The sequence below is a fragment of the Rhinatrema bivittatum genome, chromosome 4, assembly GCF_901001135.1.
Source record: "Rhinatrema bivittatum chromosome 4, aRhiBiv1.1, whole genome shotgun sequence".
Classification (NCBI taxonomy): domain Eukaryota; kingdom Metazoa; phylum Chordata; class Amphibia; order Gymnophiona; family Rhinatrematidae; genus Rhinatrema; species Rhinatrema bivittatum.
In genome coordinates, this window is record NC_042618.1 from 289,193,618 (window position 1) to 289,220,243 (window position 26,626).

At 43.6% G+C, this 26,626-nt stretch overlaps 1 protein-coding gene across 2 annotated transcripts in view; it reads left to right on the forward strand.

The window, feature by feature from the left end:
- ABCC9 (ATP binding cassette subfamily C member 9) overlaps window positions 1-26,626 on the forward strand; it is a 976,112-nt gene that overhangs the window by 92,458 nt on the left and 857,028 nt on the right. For both annotated transcript variants that reach the window (XM_029600177.1, XM_029600176.1), the window contains exons 3-4: window positions 7,013-7,154; window positions 20,564-20,685. In XM_029600177.1, coding sequence (XP_029456037.1) covers window positions 7,013-7,154; window positions 20,564-20,685 — 264 coding nt within the window. The remainder of the gene's footprint in view (window positions 1-7,012; window positions 7,155-20,563; window positions 20,686-26,626) is intronic.

A 26,626-nucleotide genomic window follows, 5' to 3' on the forward strand; every position in this document is an offset into this window, starting at 1 on the left:
TACAAGCTCTGATAGGCAGCACACAGAGGCAATGTCACTTGGGAAGCTAATATCTTGTAGAATTTTGCCAAATAGCCATCTGGGCCTGGAGCTTTAAGCAATGCATTGTGCTTAATACCAGTTAAATTTTCTTGGGCTTGAAGGGGAGAATTAAGAATTGCCAATTGGGTGGTAGTCAGGTGAGGGAAATTGGAATTCTGTACGTATTCATCAACTTGGTCATCTGCGCTAGTGTCAGCTGAATAAAGCACAGCAAAGTAAGTGTGAAAAACATTGCAAATATCTTTGTGGGACATAACCAATGTGTTGTTCACATTTTGCATGTTGCGGAGGTGGACCCTTGGCTCGAGGTGGGGTTAGCACTACTTATGAGGGAAGGCCCCCACAGGTCTACATCATTGGGAGGTGAGGCCAGATGGGAAGCAGAGGCAAACAGGGACTTCCCCCAAATCAGCCTTTGTTCCCTGCAGGTTGAGCCCTTGGGTGCCAGGGCCAGCTGGTCTTAGGTTGGCCTCTGTGTGGATGATCCCGGGGACAGCCAAGCATGGAGCGAGACAAAGAACAATGAGGATCCAGTCCAGGGGCCACAGCAGGCAACAAGAGAAGTCAAGTCCGGTCCAGGGGTTAGAGGCAGGTGGCAAACTTGTAGTTGAGTTCTGTCCAAGGGTTAGAGGCAGGCAGAAAACTCGTAGTCAGGTCCAGTCCAGGGGTCAAGCCAAAGTCAGTCCAAGAGAAGGGCGAAGGAACCAAGGCAGGGCAGGAAATGAATAGTGGAACTCAAGATCAGGAACAAGCAGGAATGAAGACTGGAACTCAGGATCAGGAATAGGCAACTCAGGAACTACGCTCAGGAAAAGCAAGGCAACCTGTTGCCAAGGCAAGCTCTAACTGGCAGAGCCTGCCTTAAATACTCTGAGCCGCTAACCTCATCAGTGGGAGCCGCAGGAGCTATTCCCGCTGTGGCCCCTTTAAATTTTGGTGCGCGGTATGTGTGCTTGCCTAGGAGCAGGATGCCGAGGGTGGTGGTGGTGGCGGCATGGGCTGTGTGGCGGCAGGTGCTGCTGGAGGAGATGAGACGTGGTTCAACGGAGTGGAACCACTCGCCATGCCGGAGGAACCGGGGCATGTGGCAGTGGCACGGCAGCAAAGAGGGCTGCTGACTGCCACGAGAGCAGGAGGGATCAAGCTCAAGACTCGGCAACAGAAGGTAGAAGGTCCTGCTCTGAGGCCTCCTTGGCCCAAAATCATAACAGTACCCCCCTTACGACCCCATCCTGGAGATCTGAGTTTCCTGGGGTAGGTAGCATGGAATCACTTAATCAGCTCCTTATCAAGGATGTGGATGGCAGGCTCCCAGGAATTTTCCTCTGGTCTGTATCCCTCCCAGGAGAGGAGGTACTCCCTTTTATGGCCTCTTTTACGGACATCCAGAACTTCTTGCACCTGGTAGGTGGTGTCTGTCTAGGAGAAGAGAGGAGGGGCTCCAAAATCTTGCAGATAGGCCAAGAGAGAACTAGAGGCTTCAGGAGGGAGACATGGAAGGAACTGTGATTGCCCAACGACGGGGGAAGGTGGAGTTGGTAGCTCAGTGGCATAACTCATCTGACTATTGGAAATGGGCCAATGAACTTAGGAGCCAGGCCTTGTGACGGGAGCCTTAGGCAGATGTGGTGCATACTGAGCTATACCTGTCGCCAGGTTGGTACTCAGGAGCAGGTCTCCGATGGGCGTTAGAAGTTCTCTTGGAGCGGTCAGCCGCCTTTTGGATCATCTTAGAGGTACAGGTCTAAAAAGCATGGATGACTTCAGCAGCAGCCTGAGCCACGGGCAAGGGGACTGAGAGCGGCATTGGCAGAGGTGGCTGTGGTTATCTACCATAAATGATAGAAAAGAGGGGGATCCTTGTGGATTCGCAGATGTGGGAATTGTGCAAATATTCCACTCAAGGTAGTAGCTGGGACCAATTATTTTGTTGGGCATTGGAGTAAGCCCGCAGGAAGGTGTTTTGAGGGAGTGATTCATGCATTCCGCTTGTCCGTTGGCCTGAGGATGGTATGCCGTGATTAGTGCCAGAGTCACGCCAAACTTTTGGGAAAGCACCTGCCAGTATCAGGCTACAAAGTGAGGTCCACAATCGGACATGATAACTTTGGATATTCCACGTAATCGGAAAACGTGGAGGAAAAAGAGATGCAGCAGCTCAGGTGCCAAAGGCAACTTGGGGAGAGGAACATAATGAACCACTTTAGAAAACTGGTCCATGACAGCCCAGATTATGGTATTCCCAAGGAAGATCCACCAGGAAGTCAGTGGATAGATGGGACCACAGTTCTTGAGGTACTGGTAGAGGCTGTAGAAGTCCCCAGGGGCAACCTGCTGGTATCTTCTGTTGAGTGCACATGGGACATGAACTCGTACTTAAAAGTGAGACTGTGAGTGCTATCCTGGCAGGCTCAGCATGACTAGCACCCTATTGTATGCTGCTTCAGTCTGCATCTGCCACTAACTAATGAATATTAAAGTTACCTAAAAGTTCAATTTAAATCGAGGATACAGTGGGAATACCTAATAGAAAGCAGCACATAAGTGGCAATGTTACTTTAGTACCATTATTTGACCTGAATCAGCTGAAAGTTTTTAAACATCTGACTCAATAATAATTCTCGCGGAGCCTACAAGGAACTACAGTTTTCCCAGCGGGCACAGTAGTGGATACGGATAAGATACATGCTGGGTCAATGATGTATTGTGGCTCAGGAATATCTTCGGGTTTGAAGGAGCAGGAGAGTGTATCCACTCATGTATTCTTCTCCCTTGGGCAAAACCTAAGGTTGAAATCAAAGCACGAGAAAAACAGTGACCAGTGAGCTTGTCTAGCATTCAGTCATTGGGCTTGCTTGAGCTGCTCTAAGGTTTTATGGTCGGTAAATTGGTAAACTGATGTTGTGCCCCCTCAAGCCAGGGTCACCATTCTTCCAGTGCCAATTTAATGGTGAGCAACTCGCGGTCTCCAATACTATAGTTCTTCTCGGTAGTGGAGAACGTGTGAGAGAAGAATAAACAGGGCTGTAGTTTACCTCTAGGGGAGCTATGGCTGAGCACTGCCCCAATTCTGATGGAAGAGGCATCTACCTCCACTACGAAGGGACGAGTGGTATCTGGATGCTGCAGACTGGGTTTTCAGAGGAAGGTCCCCTTCAAGGCTTGGAATGCAGAGACTGCTTTGGGATTTCAATTCTTGGGATCCTCTCCTTTGCGTGTAAGCGCGGTGGGGAACACTGCCAGGACAGAGTAGTTGGCAATAAAGTGCCGATAATAATTGGCAAAACCTAAGAAGTGCTGGGGCACACGTAGTCTGGAGGGCTGCGGCCAATTATGGTTGTATTGGATCAGAAGGTAAGAGGTCTTGGCCTGAGGCCTCCTTGGCCTGAAATCATAACACTGCATTGCCAATATGTCATTTCCTGATCTATTCCCATAGTCATAGTATTTGGCCTTATAATACCAAAGGGATTTCTGCGCTTGTTGATGCAACAGGGAATTTATCTCATATTGCACAGTGATCAGTTTGTCTTTATTTTACCAGATTGGGTTTTTTTCATAGGCCTGTTTAGTTTCCCTGAGCTGCGCCTCAAGATTGCGAATTTGGGTGAGCATTGCCTTATTACGTGCTACCAGGAATGCAATGATTTTCCTACGTAGTACCACCTTTGTGGTTTCCCAAAATAATAATGGTTGACATTTATGCTCCAAATTCATGACCACATACTCTTCCAATTTACATTGCAAAAAAGTCTGAAAGCCCTGGTCTCCATATAAATCTCCACAGCCTGTGAGCAGAGATCTCGGAGATTCTTGCAAGTCAAGAGTCACTGGCACATGATCAGTGATTTCTAAAGGCCCTATAGTTGTCTGCGGGACAGTAAGATAAGTATCCTTAATTAACAAGTAGTCTAATCTGGAACCCTTGTCATGGGCCCAGGAAAAATGAGTATATTCCTCATCTAGAGAGTGGAGTATTCTCCAGACGTCTATCAGGCCCAGGGTGTTCATATATATGAGACCCCTCGTGTTACTAGGTCTCCCTGTCTCGGATTGCCTGATGTTCGATCTAGAGTTGGATCCAAGACACAATTGAAATCTCCTCCCATTAACAAAAATTCCTGGGCATGTTCAGTGAGTAACTTCGCAAGCTTGATAAAAAAAAGTATGTTGATAATCATTCGGAGCATAGATGTTGCATTTAGTGCATAATTTCCCATTTACTTTCCCTATTAAGATAAAGTATCATCCTTCTCTACTGACAAGTTCTTGTTCCAATTGGAAAGAGACCCTTTTACCAATGAGTATAGCTACTCCAGCAGCTCTTGCAGAAACCTTAGCAGAGAACACTTGGCTCACCTACATGCTTTGTAACTTCTGATGTTCCACTTGAATCAGTTTTGTTTCTTGTAGAAAATCAATGTGCACTTTATGTCTTTGTAAAGATTGTAATAGCTTATATCTCTTGACCACGGAGCCAATTCCAGAGACATTCCATGACCAGAATCTTAAAGCTGAGAGTGTCATGTAATATCAGGTTGCGCTGAAAATTTTGAATTTTTATATAACCGACATTCCTATAAAGAATACAGATCACACCGGTTTACATTGGAACAGAACTTTTGCTGGGAGGCGATACATTAAACAATGAACATTAGCGAATTATAACATTCAAAAACATTTGGAAACAAGGAACCATAACAAACCGAGAGCAGCTTCAACACGGAATTAATATAAAACTGAGGATAAATAAAAATAAAATAAATAAAATAAAATAAATATAAATACTTGATTTAAAACTAGGATAGATCCTAGGGGGGCTGTGAAGAGATAGTTCAGTATGCCCATTAACTGTTGGCCTTGGGCCTTGGTCCATGTTCTAGGACCTGCGTCAAAGAGAACTTGGGTTTTCAGGGAAAGTTTGACTGAAAAGCCAAGTTTTTAAGTCTTTCTTGAAAGTTTGGAGACAATGTTCTTGACGGAGGTCTGGTGGGAGAGTGTTCCATAGAGTCGGCCCTGATGTAGATAACGCTCGTTTGCTTAGAGAAGATTTAGTAGAGGGGGCATGCAAAGAGCCTTTGTAAGCTCTTCTGACTGGTCTTTCAGAGGTGTGAGCACGGAATTGATGGCTGAGTTTGAGAGGGGCGATGTTATGAATGTCTTTATGTATCATCATGAGTACTTTGAACGAAATCCTATCTTTGATGGGTAACCAGTGAAGTGACTGCAGTATGGGAGAGATAATGTTCTGCATTAACTTCAAACACTTGTTATGAGGGTCCAAAAGTATCCAAGTGAAGAATAAACAAAGCACTCCATCCTCATTGACCGGGATCTGCCGAGGGAAAGATCAAGAGAAAGTTTAAAATGATCCAAATAGGAGGTGGCAGAAAAAGATCCCATTGGGGGTTGGATCCTGTGGAGGGACCATAACTGGGTTTATCAATAGTCCATATGAAAAAATAAACAGTCCATCCCAATCACTCTGAGGGCATGGGTCCAGTGGGTGTAAGAACTTCTGCTCCTCATCTGCCAAATTGTAAAACAAAGAATCATTCTTCCATATAATCTTAAGTTTGTCCGAGAATTGTAAAACGAAAGTACCTTTGTGCCAGTTTGGCGCAGATTGGTGTGAAGGCCCTGCATTGCACTGTCACTAAAGACGAGTAATCCTGGAAAATGAGAATCGGGGCTTCTTCATAAAGAATGTTACCACTCTTCTGGTATGCTTGGAGAACAGCCATCTTAGGGGCTGAATTCTGAAATTTGGTGATAACAGGGCGCGGCTTATTGCAGTTGGTCATTTTCGGGCCTAGGTGATGGGCCCATTTAATTCATAATGCTCCAAGTTTTGCAGGTAAGTCAAGGACACGTGACAGCCAGATTTGCAATAGTTTGGCCAGATCCACCTCATGAATAGACTCGGGGAATCCTACAAATATGAAGTTTCCCCGGCGTGATCTGCTGTCCAGATCATTGATCTTTTGTGCATGTTTTTCCATTTCCATTTTTAAGGCAAGGAGCTGTGTTTCAGCAGTCCCGGTATGCTCCAATACGTGTGTCTATGTCTTGGAAGTGTTTTACCAACTCAGCTAAAAGCTGGTTGATATCCTTGAATTTTTCATGGAATTTATCAAATTTCCATTCAACGCAGCTATCACTGCCTCCACTACCTCGTTTATCTTCAAGTTGTGAGTGGTAGGAGATGGAGATGTGCTTGTTGTCGCAGCCATTTTGAGTTCCATCTGTTTGGATTTCTCCGTGACTCGGCACAATGCCTTCACTGTCATAGAGCCAGAAAAAAAAAACGGAGCAAACTGGGGAAAGGTAACTGCAGTAGAATCCCTCAGAGCAGTGGTTCCGAAAAGAAAAAATGAAAATATTTAAAACAGTTCTAGAGGGAGGGAGTGCAAAGCACAGTGATAACATATCTTACTGCTCTATCCTATCATGTGACTCCGGCCCTAAGGATTTTATATTGATAACTAGGTGACTTATGTTAGTTTGTGAATTACCAGCAACAAGAGTAGAATTAGTTCTTCATTATTAGGGTTAATTTTATGATACTCAAACTCACTAAGTGACTCCTAATTAGAAGATTTTCCTTTTAATAGAGCTGAAGTATATCTGTTTAATACAAAAAGAGCCTGGGGTGGGTAGGAGTCCACAATGTACTGTTTAATTTTTATATACTCTGTTGTATATGTTTTTGGTGTAACCTAACTAGAATTTTAGATAGAGTAGAAATATTTTTAAATAAAGTATATAAATGAAAATCATTTTTGTGTGTTGCCAACCCTAGTGGCAGTGAATGTAGTGCTTTTATTCTCCCTTCATTCCATCACTGGCTGCTTTATATGTTCCAAGACTCAGGTCTGAGGTAGTGATTTCAGTCTGATTTAGTACCTTCCATCGGGCTATGCCAGAGGCTTAAACTGCAGTCATTATTTATTTCTGTGTATCTTTGCAGGCTGGGGAAGCCAGAGTTCAAAAGTTCAGATCCATCACAATACATGGCTGCATTTCCCAGGGCACAATCTAAGATGGATTCTAACATTTGCCCTCTTGTTTGTACATGTCTGCGAGATAGCAGAGGGAATTGTCTCAGATGGGTAAGTCATTGAGATTTTTTTCATTATACTTATTTTTGAGCCATAAAGGAATATACTCATGTAGGGTTTTAGAACACTATTTCTCATCCCAGCCCTCGGGACACATCCAGGAAATTGGGTTTTCAGGATAGCCACACACAATGAATATGCATGAAATATATTTGCATGCCATGGAGGCAAAGAATGCAAATCTACTTCATGCATATTCATTGTGGATATCCTGAAAACACAACTGGCTGGTTGTGTACTGAGGACTGGCTTGAGAAGCATAGTTTTAGACCAATCATATTGAGGAATGCACCAATTAATAAGATTGTACATAGGTCTTCCATTAGCAACTTTTGCAATTTTAGAAAGAAAAGTATTTAAAAATATATTGACATGCATCTATAGTATTTTATGCAATGATATAACCTAATGTGAACTAGAGATATGTTATATCTCAAAGCCTATTAGTGACTGCTAATAGGTTTGAAATAGTAAGTCAAATTGTTTATCATGATATACTATGCCCTTAAAAATAAATGGACTATATTATATCAGTGATAAGCTTCTTCATGTACAGTGTAACAATTAAGGTCTGCAGTTTGTGACAGGACATTTTTTTCTGGAAAGTATCTGCTGTTTCTTCAAATTGATCTCCCCAGATCGATCAGACCCCATATCTATTTGACAACATTTCTTATGTAGTACTATTTGAGAAAATAATGACAATGGTATAGTCGAATAAATTCTGCATTACTTAACAACCTTTATTCTATCTTCACCATGTGGCTAACTTTAATACATACGTGAACGTGCTGATGACACATGCACAATTACACCTATTTTGTATTGTGCATGCAAATGTGTGCATACTGTGCAAAACATGAGCATCTTCACCATGCTGATAACACGTCCATATGTGCCTACATATGCGCATACCATTAGTACTGTGCACATGTGCATGCTTCTGCAAGGGCAGTACTTCCTATTATTTCTAGGAGTAGACATAACCACTACAACCAGCCAAGCAATTCAATGTCACCACCAGATAGACAACCAATTTCACTGCTTGGGACATCACCTGTTTGGCATCCCTGGTGGTGGAGTATCAAGGACCTGTTCTCCATCCCAGTAAAGCATAGGAACTTCCAAAACAGCAAGCTGGCCTGGTGCATGGTAAGGGAGCCTCCTACTCATGTGAGATAAGTAAAATGTGGATAGTGAAGGCAGTTGCGGTAGTGCATGGGTGGGCACTAGGGAGACCCAAAGTGGTCAAGATATAGCACTAGAGTAAATATCTATATATGGATATTGTAATTGTTCCACCAATCTTAATCAATCTTCCCTCACATAAAGAATTTTCATAATCACCATAATAGGCACTCCTAATTATTAACCTTCATTTGCCTTATTCATAATCATATGACATCTTTGTTAAATGTCCCAAACCAATTTTTTTGAAAGATTTTTTATGCCGTTAAAAACGTACTTTAGCATTTCTGTGAAGTCCAGAAATTCTAAAGGAAAAGATGGATGTATGCTTCCTAAACTTCATGGACAGAAAATTTAGTCTTTAAATCATGTACCCATGGCTTTGATCATGAATTTTAAGAGCTTAATGCCCTGAACTAACAAGTGTACATCCATCTTTTCCTTTAGCAGTTCGCTAGCTACAAAGTAACCATCATAGCTTTTAGAATTATATGCTATGAAAGTGTATCCTTTGAACTTTTTGTCACAAAAATCTTAAACTTAGAAAGAATCTTGAGACCTTTGAATTCCCATTTTCTTTTGTCGTTTAAATCTGTCATGTATATGTAATAGAGATGTGAATCGTGTGCCCCATCGTCTTAACGATCAGGTTCGGATGGTGGGAGGGAAAAATTGGATCGTTAGAGATTGTGAATTGGAATTGTTCCGATTCCAATTCACATTGTTAAATTTTTAGTGAGGCCTGAGCAGATAAACAAAACCCCACCGACCGCCCCCCCCCAAAAAATGTTAAATTACCTGGTGGTCCAGTGGGGGGGGTCCCCGGCGCGATCTCCTGCTCTCGGGCCATCGGCGCCATTTTGGCTACCACTGATAAAAAGGCGCCGATGGCCCGAAAAAAAACCCCCACCCCGACCCTTTTCAAATTACCCCTTTGCTTCTCCCACCCTCCCGACCCCCCCCCAAAACCTTTTAGATGTACCTGGTGGTCTAGCGGGGGGTCCAGGAGCCATCCCTTCAATCATGCCGGTGCCGGTGCTGAAGGTTTCAAAATGGCGCCGATCGCCTTTGCCCTTACCTTGTCACAGGGAGCGACCGTCGCTCCCTGTGACAAGGTAAGGGCAAAGGCGATAGACTGCCAGTATGGTGCCTCTGATTTCAGAGCGGCCTCAGAGGGAACGGGCAGCGCGCGTGCGGCTCAGTGCACGCAAGTTGCACAAATGTGCACTACCTTGCGCGCGCCGACCCCGTTTGTTCGTGCGCGCTATGTTTTAAAATGTACCCCAGCATGTTTACACCTAAACACTGTTCAAATTGTGAGACATCATTGAGTATGACCTTTTTATGCTCTGACCACCCAGCTCTGTGTGCAGTTTTTTTAGTGTGCTCTAACAGTTCGCATCTGTGCTTTATTAGTGACATGAGGACTGCAAGGCTCCCCATAAAGCAAGATTGTTATCTGTATTAGTGAAGTCTATTAAATGCATTCTCTCTTTTTATATGATTTGGCTGGATAGAATAGACCTATAAACCCTGCGTACACCTCCTCCTCTGTTATCACAAGAACAACAATACAGAATGTCTCACCGATCTGCATTTCTCTATAATTCTGAATGAGTTTACTAACTTGGTCCATAAATCATCAGCATCCAGATCCTGAGTATTTAAATTTCTTGACCATACAGAATTATGAAAATCTGTAGAATGTAAATGCACTTGCACATAATCGCCAGGTGAAACTCAGTTGCTTATTTCATTTAGAACATGCTCTATGCCTTGCTGTATATCTTGTGTATCTCTGAAAGAGGTTAGTCTCTCTATCGGGTCTATCCAGTAAAGTGCAGCCGCGTTTACCCCGCTCCTAACCCGCGTTCTACTCACTTCCCGGCCGCGTTAGCCCTTCCTGCGATCCACAACCCCCTTTAACCTACTCCTACCGCGTCCTAAAATCCCCAGGCAACCCCTTCCGCACGCGGCATGTATATTGCATGCAAACGAGCGAATTAGCTATTCCCTACCATCCAGTAACGTGCGCACGGACTATCGCTATTGTACCCTGCCGTTTTGCCCCGCGTTTAACCTGCTAACTTACTGCCTACCCCTACCCCTGCGTTAGAGGCAGGGGTAAGGGTAGGCAGCAAACTTTCCCCCAGCTCCCGCTCTCCTGCCCTGGCCGCGTCCATGGGTGCCGGTCCCCGGGGCAGCCCCAGTCCTCTCCCCTCCTCCTGAAGCCAAAAAAAACCAAAAAACGAAAAAAAAAGTTGCAAGAGAGAGAAGGGAGAGGACGGGCAACCCTACCTTCGGGATTGCCAGTCCTCCCTCCCCTCCTCCTGAGGCAGGCGCGAAAAGCAGCCTTGCTCCGGGAGGAGGTAGGAGGGGACTGGCAGTACGAAGCGACTTACTTTTTGCAGCCCCCACTCCGGACATTGATGAGTACGGGATTGCCAGTCCCCCCTCCCCTCCTCCCGAAGCAGGGCGCGAAAAGCAGCCTTGCTCCGGGAGGAGGGGGGAGGGGACTGGCAGTATAAAGCGACTTACTTTTGCAGCCCCCCATCCGGACATCAGCGAACGCGACCTCGGCTCCCCTCTCCTGCCTCCAGCTGCTCAGGAAGATGGACGTCACGTCTTGAGTGGCCATCAGCAGAAATGGATCGCAGCTCCCCTCTCCTGCCTCCCGGCAAAGATGGACGCCTGCACGGGGGAAAGCGGCCCCTGTGAGTGCAATTGGCCGCTCAAGACGTGACGTCACATGCCGTGACGCCAAACGTCGTGACATCACGTCTTGAGCGGCCAATTGCACACACAGGGGCTGCTTTCCCCTGTGCAGGCGTCCATCTTTGCCGGGAGGCAGGGGAGCCGTGATCCGTTTCTGCTGATGGCTGTCTCCTCCGGAGGGCTGCAAAAAAAAGTAAGTAGCTTGGTCGCTTCACACTACCAATCCTCTCTCCCCTCCTCCCAGAGCAAGGCTGCTTTTCGCGCCTTGCCTCGGGAGGAGGGGAGAGGGACTGGCCATCCCGAGCTTAGGATTGCCCGTCCTCTCTCCCCTCTCTCTCTTGCAACTTTTTTTTTTTTTTCGATTTTTTCGCTTTTTTCGCTTTTGTTGCTTCGGGAGGAGGGGCGAGAGGGCTGACAATCCTGAGCGTCGGAGAACTGTCCACTTCCTGGTACCTGTCATTTCAAATGTCATTTGAAATGACAGATACCAGCGCTTCACGGATGCTTCTAAGACGCAGCTTGCATTAGCAAACTATTTACATACAGGATCGAGCGGTAGGTGAGCTACACTGTGCGTGCGGCAACCGCGGGTGCGCCGGGCACTAACGCAGCTCTTCCTACCGCTCGGTACTGGATTGACCTGTATATTAATAAAATTAAATTCCTCTGAATAAAGCATGCCATAAACCTTTTCAAATTCACAGCTCCACATTCTCACAAATTGCACAAAATTCACCATTTCAGTTTCTGCACATGCATTTTCGGAGAGGCCTGATATATACAATTATTTACCAGTTCCTCTGAAACACAGTCATCATCGGTACAATTATCAAAAGCCATGATTTCACAATCTTTCTTTACTGTGTGTCTATGCATTGGTTCCCTTTCTGTGAAGATCTCACAGTCTTTTCTTTTTCTTTTGGAAATGAACCCTTTTTTAACATTTTCTCATTTTAAAAATTAAAAGTAAAATTACATGGGAGGTCACACATTTTATTCCTTTTACAATATTTTAAAAAGTATTTTGAAACCTTGTAAAATGTATTAGAAAAAATACTGGGGCAAATTTTAAAAGCCCTGCGCGCGCGGAGCCTATTTTGCATAGGCCCGGCGCCGCACGCAAGCCCCGGGACGTGCATATGTCCTGGGGCTTTGAAAAAGGGGTAGGGGCTTGGGTGGGGCACCTGTCCGGGGGCTTTCCAGGGGCGGGACTGAGTCCTCCGGCACAGCAGCCGTGCCGGGGGATCGCGCACCGGCAGGCGGCCGGTGCGCGCAAGTTACACCTGCCAGAGGCAGGTGTAAATAACAAAGTAAAGGTAGGGGGGATTTACGTAGGGCTGGGGGTGGGTTAGATAGGGGAAGGGAGGGGGAAGGTAGGGAGTAGCGGAAGGAACGTTCCCTCCGAGGCTGCTCCGATTTCAGAACGGCCTTGGAGGGAACAGGGAAAGCCATCGGGGCTCCCCTAGGGCTCGGCGCCACAAGGGGGTGCACAAGTGTGCACCCCCTTGTGGCGCCGATCCTGGATTTTATAACATGCACACGGCTGCGTGCGCATGTTATAAAATCGGGTATAGATTTGTGCGCGCCGGTTTGCATGCACAAATCTACGCCTGCGCGTAGCTATTAAAATCTGGCCCACTATGTTTATCTTTTGATTTCTTGTAAGGTGGCTTTCAGATTTTCTTGGTGTCATCAGTTCTTGGTCTATGTAAAATAGCACATGGCAAATCTTTTTCATTTACACACTTGAGAATTATTTGAAAGTTTGCTTTTATAGATTTAAAAATGTTTACCTTCATTTGGTTTGTTCTCAGAAAAACTGTGGCCTTTGTTTTTTCTTTTGTGGTCTTGCTTGCTACATATACTGCCTGTTAGTCTGTACTCAGTGATGTATCTGGTTTTGATACATTCCCTTGGTCTAATAATAAAAAACATTCATTCTTTTTTTTTTCTTTTACAATAGTTTTAAAATCATATCTAAAAACATAAGCTACAACAGATCCATTACTAAATTTTCTTTGTTGCTGCCATTTAGTAAGTGATGTTTTATTTATAAACCTTGCCTTTTGCCTCTCGTCATTTGAAGAATCCATTTATGTTTCAGCCTCTTTAGACCTTACAATCTGCAGATTGGTGAACCTTTTCTGGTCCGATATACCTTTATTCCTCATAGGGGCATAAACCCACAACAATACTCAAAAGTATTGAGTATGTATCGCAAAGCTGACACCTCTGTCATGTGATGGACATCTATTGCACCTACATCAGCCTCTTATAGTATAAGTTAGTTCTCTTGAGTGGATTATTATTTACAGACTTATTGAGTGAATTATCAATGCCTCTTTAGGCCTTGGGAGCACTTTACAAACTGCAGAATGGAGAACATTTCTGTGATTTAATGGTCCCTGGGTATACCTTCATTCCCCAGAAAGGTGAAACCCACAGCAATCCTCAAAAGTATTGTGTATATTGTATTGCAAAACTGGCTGCCCAAACTATTATGTGTTGAACAACTGTAATGCCTACAGCAACCCCCCTTATGGTGAAGTTGGTTCTCGAGTGAATTATCATTATCAACCAGGCCCTTTGTTTTCCACCAAAGTCTTCATATTATAAAGTTTCTCCCTAATTAGATTATCCATTCACAGATCTTAAGTTCAGGCATTTGCCCCCACCTAGGTCATTACAATGTTCATTCCCTTAGTTCATGGAATGGTTGCTGCATCATCCATTTTACAGTCTGAGCATGATAATCAACAAAGCTTAAGAAAGCCATAAGCATTGCTTTGCTATACATATTTTGTGTGCGGATGCCCTTTGTCTCCCCAAACCTTCCATAGATCCTTAAACACTTGACTTAATTATTAGTTCAAATATATATTTGTTTATTAATTATTTTTAAGTTTCTTAACTATTTTATACACATGGCAAAATGTATTAAACATCAATGTATGATTTTTCCTCTTCACACAGTATTTCACGTTTAATACATATTTTTAAAAATACAGACAAGACAAAAATATTACCACAATATAACCCCAAAATAGATCCTCTAATCAATCAAAACAAATCACAAATATGAAGATCCTGAATACCTGATTGCATGAGGTTTGTCCGGTGGGAAATACTCAGCAAGCTATTAAGTCTAGCTTGCTGGATCATGTTCCCTCCGCTTTTATTCTAAGTATTTTTATCTTTTATTAGAACATTTTATTAATTTTTAAAGATTTTTTTTGTATTTTAGTAATTTAAATTTCAAACAAATAATCTTCAATGACTTTCCAAAAATGTCTCTGAAATGAAACCACTTTCTCATTTACAAAGGAGGAGATCGGAGAATCTTATTAATATGACTATGCTAGCATTTGTTTTATTCTCTCTTGCTGCCTCTCCAATCTCCTCTGTCAGATACCACACATCATTTCAACAGACGATGCCGCCTACTTCAGAGGCTTGAAAGTACTTTAAATATAATAAATGTATGTTTTACGCTATCTGTACTATAACCATAAACCAATCATTAAAAAGCCTCTGTGGTACTTACTTTTCTAGTGCTTTCTCCCTGAGATGATGGCATTTATATATTTCATTATTAAAATCTCATCAGTATCCCAGATTTAGAGCACTTTTCACACTATGTATAAGGTAAATGATCAGATTCAAATTGTCATTTAGACTTCACACCTCTTTTATATGCTGCTAAAACACAACTTGGTGCAAATTGTCCTTAATTTTTCCTGTATATTGAAGTCTTTTGACAAGAGACTGTCATGGTTTTGTCTGATGTGGGTCATCTATAACACAATCAAAACAGTCATCATGACGAATATCAGCCAAGCATTTTGTAAGAATGCTTTATACTGCCACACATATGATTGGTTTAAATGTGGTTTTTCGAAAGACTGTGTACCACCTGGAGCTTGGCCACTCCTATCTCTGTCCACCAGCTGAAATCATGAGCATCTTCCAGTCTGAACTTTTTTATTGTCTTTTTGATTACCATCTGTCTCTGATGACTCCTTGATGTTTGGACAAAAGCAGCATAGATAGGACGTTGATAGTTGCTATGTCCCCATATTCTTCTGACCATGAAGATCTATTATTTATCTTTAAAACATGAAGTTAACATGAAATTAAAAACCTCTTCTAAACAAGGTTTCTCCCAACCCTAAAATGCTTAATCACAATGAGACTTTTTTTTTACCTCTATCCCTTCGAGTTTTTCCAGCAATTAATCTGCTTCAGCATCTATTGCAACTTGGTGCAGCTCCATATCCATAGAATCCACCATGTTATTGTTGTCAAAGGCTAGATCCTGCGAATCAAAAAGCTTCTGTCCCAATGAGAGCTCCTCTATCTCTGTCTCTGTGATTTCATCTGCTTTTCATTTCCTACCATCGTTCACATGCAGCATGTGCACCGGTGGGTAAACTTCAGTTTCAGCATCGAGGTCCATGAGAAAGAAACGGTGTTTATGGTCCCTCTTTAGTTTTGGCTGCTGCTTGCTTTCCATTTCCAACTGTTTAGGCATCTCATACAAATCCATTATTTTATTTTCAGAATCACAAAGCTAAATCTTTTCATGAGCAGCTATTGTCTTTCTGTCTAGGGATTATATTCTCACATGAGCTCTATCACGTGTTTATTTCTACATCCGGTTGTATAAGTCTGGGCATGCCTATGCAAACTATGTTGTATACAGCCATCATAGCAACCCAACCTCTGTGTCCTAGCAGGTCTGTGTAAAGAAAAAGCATCTTGATCTGTAAACCATCCCGTTACTTGTTTTCTAATCCCTGTTTTAGTACTTGTTTTAGCAGCCTGAAAAAGAGGATTTCCCCCACTAAAGCATCCTATTGCTCCTGGGTCATAATATACTTTATTTAATTGCTGCTTATGCATGGTTGTCATGTATGGTTGTAAACACAGTAATCTGTATTCAAAAAAAGACTCAAGCCTTGTTTTATTCACATTTACATTTCTGAGTTTCTAGCTCACAACCCTCACAACCTTCAATACCCCACACCCTGCTACTAATCATCCTTTTTATATACTACAAAAGGATCTGCTCACGTTTCACTCTGCATGCCAGCTAGGCAGGCCTAATAGGGGAGGAGGGAAGTGGGCAAATTATTCCTGTCACTGTGGACAGAATGAGAGAGCACTTCCTGCTTCATCACAGCTAGTAACTTTTAAATCCAGGGTCAGAAAGTCCTGTTTTCAGGTCTGTTACCACCCCTGGTAGCAGTTGTTTGGACTTCTAGTGAGGTCATCATTAAAAGCAACAGTGCCATTTTTGATGACATTCTAGGGGATGTATTTTTGGGAGTGGGGTGGGTTGGACTTATGGTGATGTCTTCAAAATGCGGTCAAGGGTCATTTATGGTGACATAGATGGTATGATTTGGGACTGGGGCATAGTTTGGGGAGGCTGGCATGTGGTTTGGGGGCAGGAAGGAGTGTGGTTTCTGTCAGGGCATGGGTGGGGCTACGCCCATTTACTTCTATGAGAATGGGAGGGGTGCAGGCAGAGTTTGAGGTGGGACTTGGCAGGGTTTAGACCGGAAGTGAACGCTGATTGGTTGATGCCAATTTTGAATGACAGTGTGCACCTATTATACTATTAGCATGGATTGGTAGCCTCCATAAATTTCATGCAATGGTGGCTCCTGAGACTGAGGCCACAATCTTGTTAAAAGGCCAGAAAGGCCTGAAATACCTCCAAACGTATGGAACAGTAACCCCTCTAACCCCTGCATTGCCCCTAGAGGTAGCTCCAGTGCCAGAATAAAAAATAAATATAATGACGTATGGCATAGGCCCCTCCATTCTTTCCCATCCCCACCCCTTTGTCAAAATAAATCCTCCCTGACCCCCTTCCAGGTCATACTTTTGACAGCCTGGTGGCCTAATGTGTTCCAGAGTGCCTGCTAGGCTCCAGACCCTGGAGCCTAGCAGGTATCAATTGGCCAGTTTTCAAGTTAAGTTTGAAAACCACCAGCCCAGCACCATTTTTTAGAGACAGCACAGGGCCCAGAGCCTAGGGGGATGCTCCAGGCTTCACTAGGCCAACAGGATCTCAATGATATGACCTGGGAGACTGGAGGAGTTCAAGGGTTGGGGAAGGCTTTGGAAGCCAATGCTTCCAGGGAAAGTTAATTACAGCTCCTGATTTTGTAGCTAACTTTCATGAAAATAACATGCCTTGTGATTTTTTTCAGGCAAGCAACTTTACTTTATTAACATGAAATTTCCTAATAATGAGCTGCTTTGCATGCATTTTCAAAGCATTTGTATGCAAAGCAGCCCATTACCATACTAACATTATTGAGGGGAAAATAACTCATGGTATTTAAAATACCACATGTTTTCACTATTGCAAGATGTTTATTGCACAGTAAAAGACTAATATAGGTTGGTAAATGACCCCGTTAAACTGTTAATTCTTTAGGATAAGAATTCATTGTATCTGTACATAACTTATTTATTGCCCTAGTTTTGGATGCCATTTACCGTATTTTTCGCTCCATAAGACGCACCTGACCATAAGACGCACCTAGGATTCAGAGGGGGAAAATTTAAAAAAAAAAAAATTGTGCTAAACCGGTTCTGCGTCTGGGCGTCTTATGGAGCAAATTAGGGGAGTGCATAGGTTTTTTTTTTCTCCCCATTTTGTTTTCGGGTCTGGGGAGGGCCATTTCGGTCCACTCCCCAGATCAGAATATTTTTCTTTCTGTGGGAACCCCCAAACCCCCCCATCCCAACCCTTTAAATTAACAACCTCCACCCCCCTGACCCCCCCAAGACCTGCCGAATTAATTTCCTGCAACCCCCCACCCTCCTGACCCCCCCAAGACCTGCCGAATTAATTTCCTGCAACCCCCACCCTCCTGACCCCCCCAAGACCTGCCAAACGTCCCTGGTGGTCCAGCGGGGGTCCAGGAGCGGTCCGGGAACGATCTCCTGGGCGTGAGCCGTCGGCTGCCAGTAAACAAAATGGCGCCGACGGCCCTATGCCCTCACTATGTCACTGAGACCGACCGCTGCTATTGGTCGGTCTCAGTGACATAGTGAGGGCATAGGGCCGTCGGCGCCATTTTGTTTACTGGCAGCTGACGGCCCTATGCCCTCACTATGTCACTGAGACCGACCAATAGCAGCGATCGGTCTCAGTGACATAGTGAGGGCATAGGGCCGTCGGCGCCATTTTGTTTACTGGCAGCTGACGGCCCTATGCCCTCACTATGTCACTGAGACCGACCAATAGCAGCGATCGGTCTCAGTGACATAGTGAGGGCATAGGGCCGTCGGCTGCCAGTAAACAAAATGGCGCCGACGGCCCTATGCCCTCATATGTCACTGAGACCGACCAATAGCAGCGGTCGGTCTCAGTGACATAGTGAGGGCATAGGGCCGTCGGCGCCATTTTGTTTACTGGCAGCCGATGGCCCACGCCCAGGAGATCATTCCCGGACCCCCGCTGGACCACCAGGGACGTTTGGCAGGTCTTGGGGGGGGGCAGGAGGGTGGGGGGTTGCAGGAAATTAATTTGTCAGGTCTTGGGGGGGGGGGGGGGGTTTGTAGGAAATTAAGTTGGCAGGTCTTGGGGGGGTCGGGGGGGGGGGGGGTGTTTGTTAGATTTTTGTTTGGTTTTTTTTTTATATTCGCTCCATAAGACGCACATACATTTTCCCCCCACCTTTGGGGGAAAAAAAGTGCGTCTTATGGAGCGAAAAATACGGTAAATGCTAAAATAAACAGGTCAATATTCAAAGCATTTGTCTGGATGACTTTTGGAGTTACCTGGTCAAAATCCAAGATTTGAATATTTCCCTGCAGTTCCAAGCTAAATTTACCCAGCTACAAAGTTAGCGCTGCCTGGACAAAGTCAACCAGGTAAATCTGATCAGAAAAATACCTGTCCTAAATTTATCCAGATAACTTTTTCAGGATATATTCACAGAACATTTATCTGGGTATGTTCCACTAAATATCTGGTTAACTTTTCCATTCCCTAGCTTACTCAATATCTGGTTGATTTTCAAAGGCTTGCGCATGCCAAAACTGAGAGATATGTACGTGACTCAGTCCCATGTGCGCCGTGCGGATGTTAAAAGGCCTGCGGCCATGCGTGTATCTCCCAGTAAGTGCATAAAGTATTCTGAAAAGGGGTGGGGCGTGGTCTGAGCGGGACATGGAAGGGCTGGGACTGCACCATGAAGTCAGCACATAAGTAGTTATGTGAACAAGCATGCACTGGGATCCCCTGCCGCGTAACTTTACTTCTGCTATGGATAGCATTTAAGTTGTGTAACAAAAAAAGAGGCTAATCAGTGGGGTTTTAAGACTGGGGGCTAATAGGGTGAAAGGGAGACAAGTTAGTTAGGTGGTTTAGGAAGTCTTCTCCTTTACTAGGGTGAATTGGGAGAGAATGATAAAAAGGCCTATTATGTTACCACGCGTGCCTACTAAAATTCCCACCACTTACGCGCTTGAAGATGGCATTTGTGCAGTTATGCGCATGTCAATATACAATTGTGAGCACATGTATACACGGATAGCTGATTTTATAACACGCGTGCATATACTCAAATATGCATGTAAGTTATGGATCTAATAATGTTCACTAATTTTTTCACAGAAATGTATTGGATGCACCAAATATCCTTTCTATGAGGCAGTGATGAAGGCAAAAATAATGTCAGACCAAGAAAGTACAGGATAAGCACATAGATTCCATAACTCTAGGGAAACCGCCAAAAAGCTAAAGATTCATAGCATCTGTGATATTTCAGTAAATATTAAACATGAGAAGATTAGATGGCATTTGTTATATTTACATGCATTCATAATCACTGCTAAATTGTGTTTTTTTCCTTTTGATGTCCCACCTGACACAGTCTTTGGGCAAAACATGAGACCGTATTAGCGGACTTACTCTTTTGCAAGTTACAAATGTATGGGAAGCTCTAAATAAAAATATTTTATTTATTCATTCTTATTAACCGCTCACTCAGGGAATCCCTGGTCTGTGAGGTATACAACATAACTGCTATTTTGTTTGCAAATTTTTTTCTGAGACTAGATACATGCAAAAGTATACATAGGTCCAAACATTAAACTAACTCTATCCACAAGAGTGCCTCTTCACACAGTGGATAAAATTGTATGCATAAATATTCTATGTGTGTACTTTTACCTGTGTATCAAGTGGACAATTAGGAAAAATTTCTCTTTTGACACATAAAGTACTGTACCCATGGAAATGGCTTTTAAAATTACCCTCCCTATGTATTTCTATAGATTTTATCAATGAGCAGAGCAGGATATTCAGGAGTTCACCTGAATTAGAATACAGCTGTTTTCTATATTTAAAAGAGTATTAGTTTGTTATCCATCCTTATATTTCTCGCTCCCCCTTCATTTTTGATGCAATATGAATTTTCAAATCCAATCTTTTCTTACAGCTTCACTTCTGTTTTGTTTTTATGTAACAGAAATATGAAATCTCATCACCTACATCTTTTCATGCCTGCTGTAATGGGCTTTGTGGCAGTTACAACTTCAATAGTTTACTATCACAATATAGAAACATCTAATTTTCCAAAATTATTATTAGGTAAGTATATTTTTTTATTGTACTACTTGTTCAAAGGAAATTAATTCAAAATTCTATTTTTGTCTCAATTTTTTTGTTCAAATGTATGATTCTTTTCTATTGCCTCATATAATTTATTCATTTGTCTAATAAACTGGAGATCCCATGCTGGTTTTATGATATCTTGTTGATTAGGAATCTCCTACTACTCTATGGGCCTGATTTTTAAAAGCATTTACATGTGTAAAACTGGGTTTTACACGTATAAATGCATTTAACTTTAAAAAATGGGCTTTTGAAAATTGTAGAATATATGCCATTGAATTGTCCATAGGATTTACTCTCGTATATGCACTTTTCTCTAGTAAATGGGTTTTGAAAATTACTATGATATTATATTTATATGCATAACTCCTTTGAAAAATTAACTTCTGTGAGAAGACATTGAAATAACTAATAATTCCTAGTACAAACTTAAATTTTAGCAACTGCAGTACTTGAAAAATTACAGCTTCTTACTGGAAACCACCACAATGGATTGACCTGGTGGCTCAATGGCAGTCCTGTGCATTGCTGTGTAGAAGGTTCTTTGTTCAATCCATGTGTTGGGTCTTCCACTTCCCAGGTTGGCTGGGAATGGATATGCTGCAGAGAAACCTAGGAGCCGATGCATTATTTATGCGCAGAAAGCAGGCACTGAACAGTCAGCGCCCGCTTTCCTAATGCGCCCCCAGGTGCCCCTTCTGAGGGCAGCATGCAATATTTAAATTAGGGCTCTCATTTTCAAGGAGGCGCTAGAGTCGCTTGTGTACCCTTAGCGCTTCCTTGATAATGGGAGCCCGAGAGCATCGGCCATCTGCCAGTTAGGAAAACCAACACATAATTTATCGGCATTGGTTTTTCTAAATGGCGCACAGCCAGGTGTTCAGGAAATGGACGCTTGTCAATTGAGCATCTGTTTCCTGCACCCGTCTACTGGCGCTTTTTTTTTTTTATTTTAGTATTAAAGATTTTTCCTCTTACTTAATATCGTAACAATATTAAGTTGGAGGCAATACAGAAAAGCAGTTTCTTCTGCTTTTCTGTACTAGTTTAAGGAGCACTCAGCAATTAATGCCTGCTCCGGGCAGGCATTAATTTCTGATTGCAAAAATGTGCATCATAGATGCACATTTTTTTTTTTTCATTGGGAGTAAATAGCTAATAGGCTCATTCACATACATTAGCATATTGCATAAGGAGATTAGTTAGTGCCTTTTGCATATTGCATAAGGGGATTAGTTAGCGCCTATAGTAACAGGCCAGATGTTGAGTCAGGAATCAGATAGCAGAACGGATAACAGGCCAGAGATCAGGGAAAGCAGCAGACAGTGGAAGGTCAGGGGCCAGACCAGAGTAGGGATCCAAGTAAGCAGTCAAAGACAAACAGGACAGACAAGACAGAGAAGAGCAACAGGACAAGCAAGGAAGGGAAACAAAGCAGGGCAGGAGCAAGGAAGGGCAGGCAAGGAACCAGACAAGGAACAGAGGATGAGAAAGGAAGGACAACACAAGGAAACAAAGCAGAAACACAAAACAAGGGTAGCAACACACACTGGAACACAAGGGCATCAAGAGACCTATTGTTGAGGCACTTGCTGGTTGCAAGAGACTTCCTTGTATACTTCTGGAGGATGTGACATCATCAGCCAGTACCACAGGAAGTCCCAGCTAGGGGACCTATAAAGGCAGTCCAGAGCTGGAGGAAGTTCTATCCTGGAGCCTTGGAATAGTATGCTGCCAGAGTCGCTTCGGATTGGAGGTGAGGGGTTTTACATTATTGAGTACCTTGGTCAAAGGTCATATAATCTGGTAGCTGATGAAGCCAAAACACATCCACAAAAAATGTGCATGTAATTTTCTTGGCTGTGTATAGCTGCGAGCAAGCAATGAAGTGGGGACATCTTCAAAAACTGTTTACCATTACTTAGTCATAGAAGCAAAAATTCATAATTAAAATATATCTGAAGTAGGAAGCCTGTGAAGGAGTTGGTTGAACTGTTAGATGACTGAGGAGATTAAGGAGCACTTAGGAAAGACAAGGCCATAGCAGAAATGATTTCTTTGCTTCTGTGTTTACTGAAGAGGATGTGGAGGAGATATAATGTTAGAAATGGTATTTAATGGTGATGATTTGAAGAACTGAAACAAATCATGATGAATCTAGATGATGTAATAGGGCAGATTGACAAACTAAAGAACAGCAAATTACCTGGACCAGATGGTTTATATCCTAAAGTTCTGAAAGAACTAAAAAATGAAGTTGCAGATCTATTTCTATAATTGGCAACCTGTCTTTAAAATCATCTATTGTACCTGAAGATTAGAGGGTGGCCATCATGATGCCGATCTTAAAATTTGGCTCCAAGGATGATCCAGAAAACTATAGATTGGTGAGCCTGATCAATGCCAGAAAAAATTGTAGAACAAAAGCAAAGAACATATAGAAAGACATGGTTTAATGGGACACAGCCAGCATGGAGATATACAAGTCTTACCTCACCAATCTGCTACATTTTTAGGACGAGGTTAATAAACATGTGGATAATGGTGAGCTGGTGCAAACAGTGTATTTGGATTTTCAGAATGTGTTTGACAAAGTCTCTCATGAGAGACTTATGAGAAAAATAAAAAGTCATGGGTTAGGAAGCAATCTACTATTGTGGATTGGAAACCGGTTAAAAGAAACAGAATAGGATTAAATGGTCAGTTTTCCAAGTGGAGATGGGTACACTATGGAATTGTACTGGGACCAAAGCTTTTTAATATATTTATAAATGATCTGGAAAAAGGTATGAAGAGTGAGGTAATTAAATTTGCAGATGACAGAAAATTATTCAGAGTTGATAAATCACAAATTGTGAGAAATTGCCGGAGGACCTTGCAAGACTGGGAGGCTGGGCATCCAAATGGCAGATGACATTTAATGAGGTCAAATGCAAAGTGATGTACATGGAGTAAAATAGCGCACACTGTAGTTAAATCATATTAGGCTCCATATTAGGAGTTACAAACCAGCAAAAGGATATGGGTGTCATCAAGGACAGTACTTTGAAATCCTTGGTTCAGTGTGCAGTGGCTGTCAAAAAAGCAAACAGAATGTGCGCCAGGAAGTCATTGTTCAGATCTAGGGTGATAGTGTTAAGTTTTTTGAAGAATTCTAATTCAGCAGTTTCATGCTGGAGTGTCCCTTTGAAGTTCTTGTTTAGGAGTATAGCAACTTTAAGATCAGTGGTTTCTGAATGTTGCTATTTCTAATGTCATATTTATGTCCATTTATTCTTTTCCTTAGGGATTGACCTGTTTGTCCTATGTAGACAGCAGATGGACATTGCTTGCAGGTGATGGCATATATTACATTGGAAGAACAGGTGAATGAGCCCGGGATGTTGTAGTTGGTGTTGGGTCCTGTGATAGTGTTGCTTGGCTTAATATGAGGACAGAGTTGACATCTGGGTTTCTGGCAAGGTCTAGTTCCTGAATTAGTGTCATTGTTGTACAATTTTTGGTTGCTGCTGAGCATCTGAAGTTTTGGGGCTATTGGCAGGCCAGGATAGACTTGATACCCATTACCTGTATGAGGGTGGTATCATTGTCCAAGATGGGTTGTAGATCCTTTTTGTTTCAGTGATTTCATATGGGAGGTATAGATAACAACCAGAGGTTTTCTGTTTTCTTTTTTGAGATGACCTTGGGTGTGCAAGTAAATATGTTGGTGTATTCCAGTAGGGAATCCCTTCAAGAGTTTGAATAGTTCCTTCTGGTATTTTCCAGTGGAATCTGAGGGCAAGGGCTTATAAATGTTATGCTCCTTGGCCGCAGGCGGCTGCTGTTGCTCACCTCTTTGTTTGCTGTCTTAGCTCCGTTAGGGGAACTCACAGCCTCTGCCAGCTACCACCGGCCTTTCATCCTCCGTTCTCGGGTCTCCTCGAGTGACATGGATGCCGCTGACCGCCATCTTACCCGTGGGGTTCCCTAGGCACGTGCGCTCTCCCTGCCCTGCTTTAACCACGACATGCGGGAATCTCGGGGGTGTCCCCACCAGATGATGTCACTCAACCTGGATAATTAAGCTCACCAGCCCAAACAGACAGCGACTTGGCAAAAAGTTCACTTGCTACAACTATCTACTCTCTCTGCAACGCTGTTCCGGTTCCTGCTTCGTGTTGGAGATTATCGGGTACCCGCTCCTCGGGAGCCCTATCTCGTCTCTTGGTTATCCACTCCTCGGATGGCTTTCACACGGATTCCTGCCTGCCTCGCTCCCCGAGGCTTCTCCGGACCTGCTACTGCCTTCAGTTGCTGTGAGTACTATGCTGCAGTTCCTGTGTTATTCTCTACTTGGTATCTCTCTCCGGTGTACCCCGCTCTGCAGACCATTGCCGTGACATCTAAAGAGGAACCCTCGCCGGTGTACCCCGCTCTGCAGACCACTACCATGACCTCCCACTAAGGGACCCTCTCATATACCATCTCTATGGACCCAGTGTACTTTAGTGAATGTACCTCTACTGACACTCCTGCTCCTTAGGTAGTGCTATTACTATTTGTCTACTCCTGTTCCCAAGCTGAGTCTGACATCAGCAGCTGTGCTGCTGCTCCGTGGCCCGCCTCCAGGGGTCACTCTTTCTCTCATTCTAGCCACTGCTGAATCCCATCCCGCAGCTGAGACTCCGCCTCCCAAAGGTGAGGCTCAGTGGGGCTTCTCCCCCTGGGTGGTTCCACCTCTCGCCTCGGTCAAAGGGTCCACATACTTACAAATCCTAACAATAAAATGTTTTGTTGGAAAGTTGTCTCCTTGCTTCTCATATATACTGCAAACTATTCATGACAACCATGGCTCCTCCTTTGCCAGCTTCCTTGATAATGATGTCTGGATTATTTCAAATATTATGTATGACTTCTCATTGTATGTTGCTGAGGTTGTGGAGCAAGTGATGCTGTTTATTAATTATCTCAGATTGACACATCATCAGAAGCATTTTATATAAAAATGTAGTCCAGTGATATGCTTTTAGTAACATATTAACATAGTAATGATGGCAGAAAAAGACCAAATGGTCCAACTGGTTTACCCAGCAAGCTTCCCAGGGTAGCAGCTGCCACTCTATGAAGGCTACCTCCATGCTTCTCTTAAGGGTAGTAACTGCTGCTCCATGCAGTTATACCAAGCTTTATGATAACTGATAAAAATTTCAGCTAGCAAAATATTTTACTGGGTAATGATCTTTCTTGAAAATTCAGCAGTACTGCTTGATGTGCTTTGCTTGAGGACTTTGCCATAGAAACAATCCTGTGCTTTTCCACGTATGCCTGCGTATCAGTACCCCAGACTAGAGAAGTCAGGGCCCTCTTCATTGTTATCTGAATTCAATTTCCCTTTTTCCTGGTGTGTAGCCAGATGGACTCAGAATGAATGGGTATAGTATCCGCGTGCTAGCAGTTGGAGACGGATCTGACGTCAGCACGGGTGTATATATACCCCCACAGGAAGCGTAGCAACTTAGTAATTTCCATCTCCAAAGCAGTTTGGAGTGCCTGCACGCTCGCTGAGCGTGTTTTCCAAATCTACTTTCTACTTTCTACTTCTTTCACCTAAATCTTCTACAGCATCGAGCCCCGCACTCCTGCGGTGATACCCTAAGGTCCCTCCCCCAGTAGAGTTTCCCGGGGTGATTTCCGTGATCTCCCGGAGGTTTAAGTCCTCGGTCCGGTGGCCGAATCGCGGCAGGGACATAGCCCCCGGGCGAGGTTCGGGTGAGGCATGCACCTGCCTCGGTCCCGGTGTGGACGAGGCAGCGGGTGCATATCCTCAAACGCGGCGGTGAAGGTACTTGCCCTCTCCCCCCGCAGCCGGAGACCGTCCGGGTTCCAGCCGGGAAGTGCCGAGGATCAGGTAAGGCGTACATCTCTTATTTCTGAT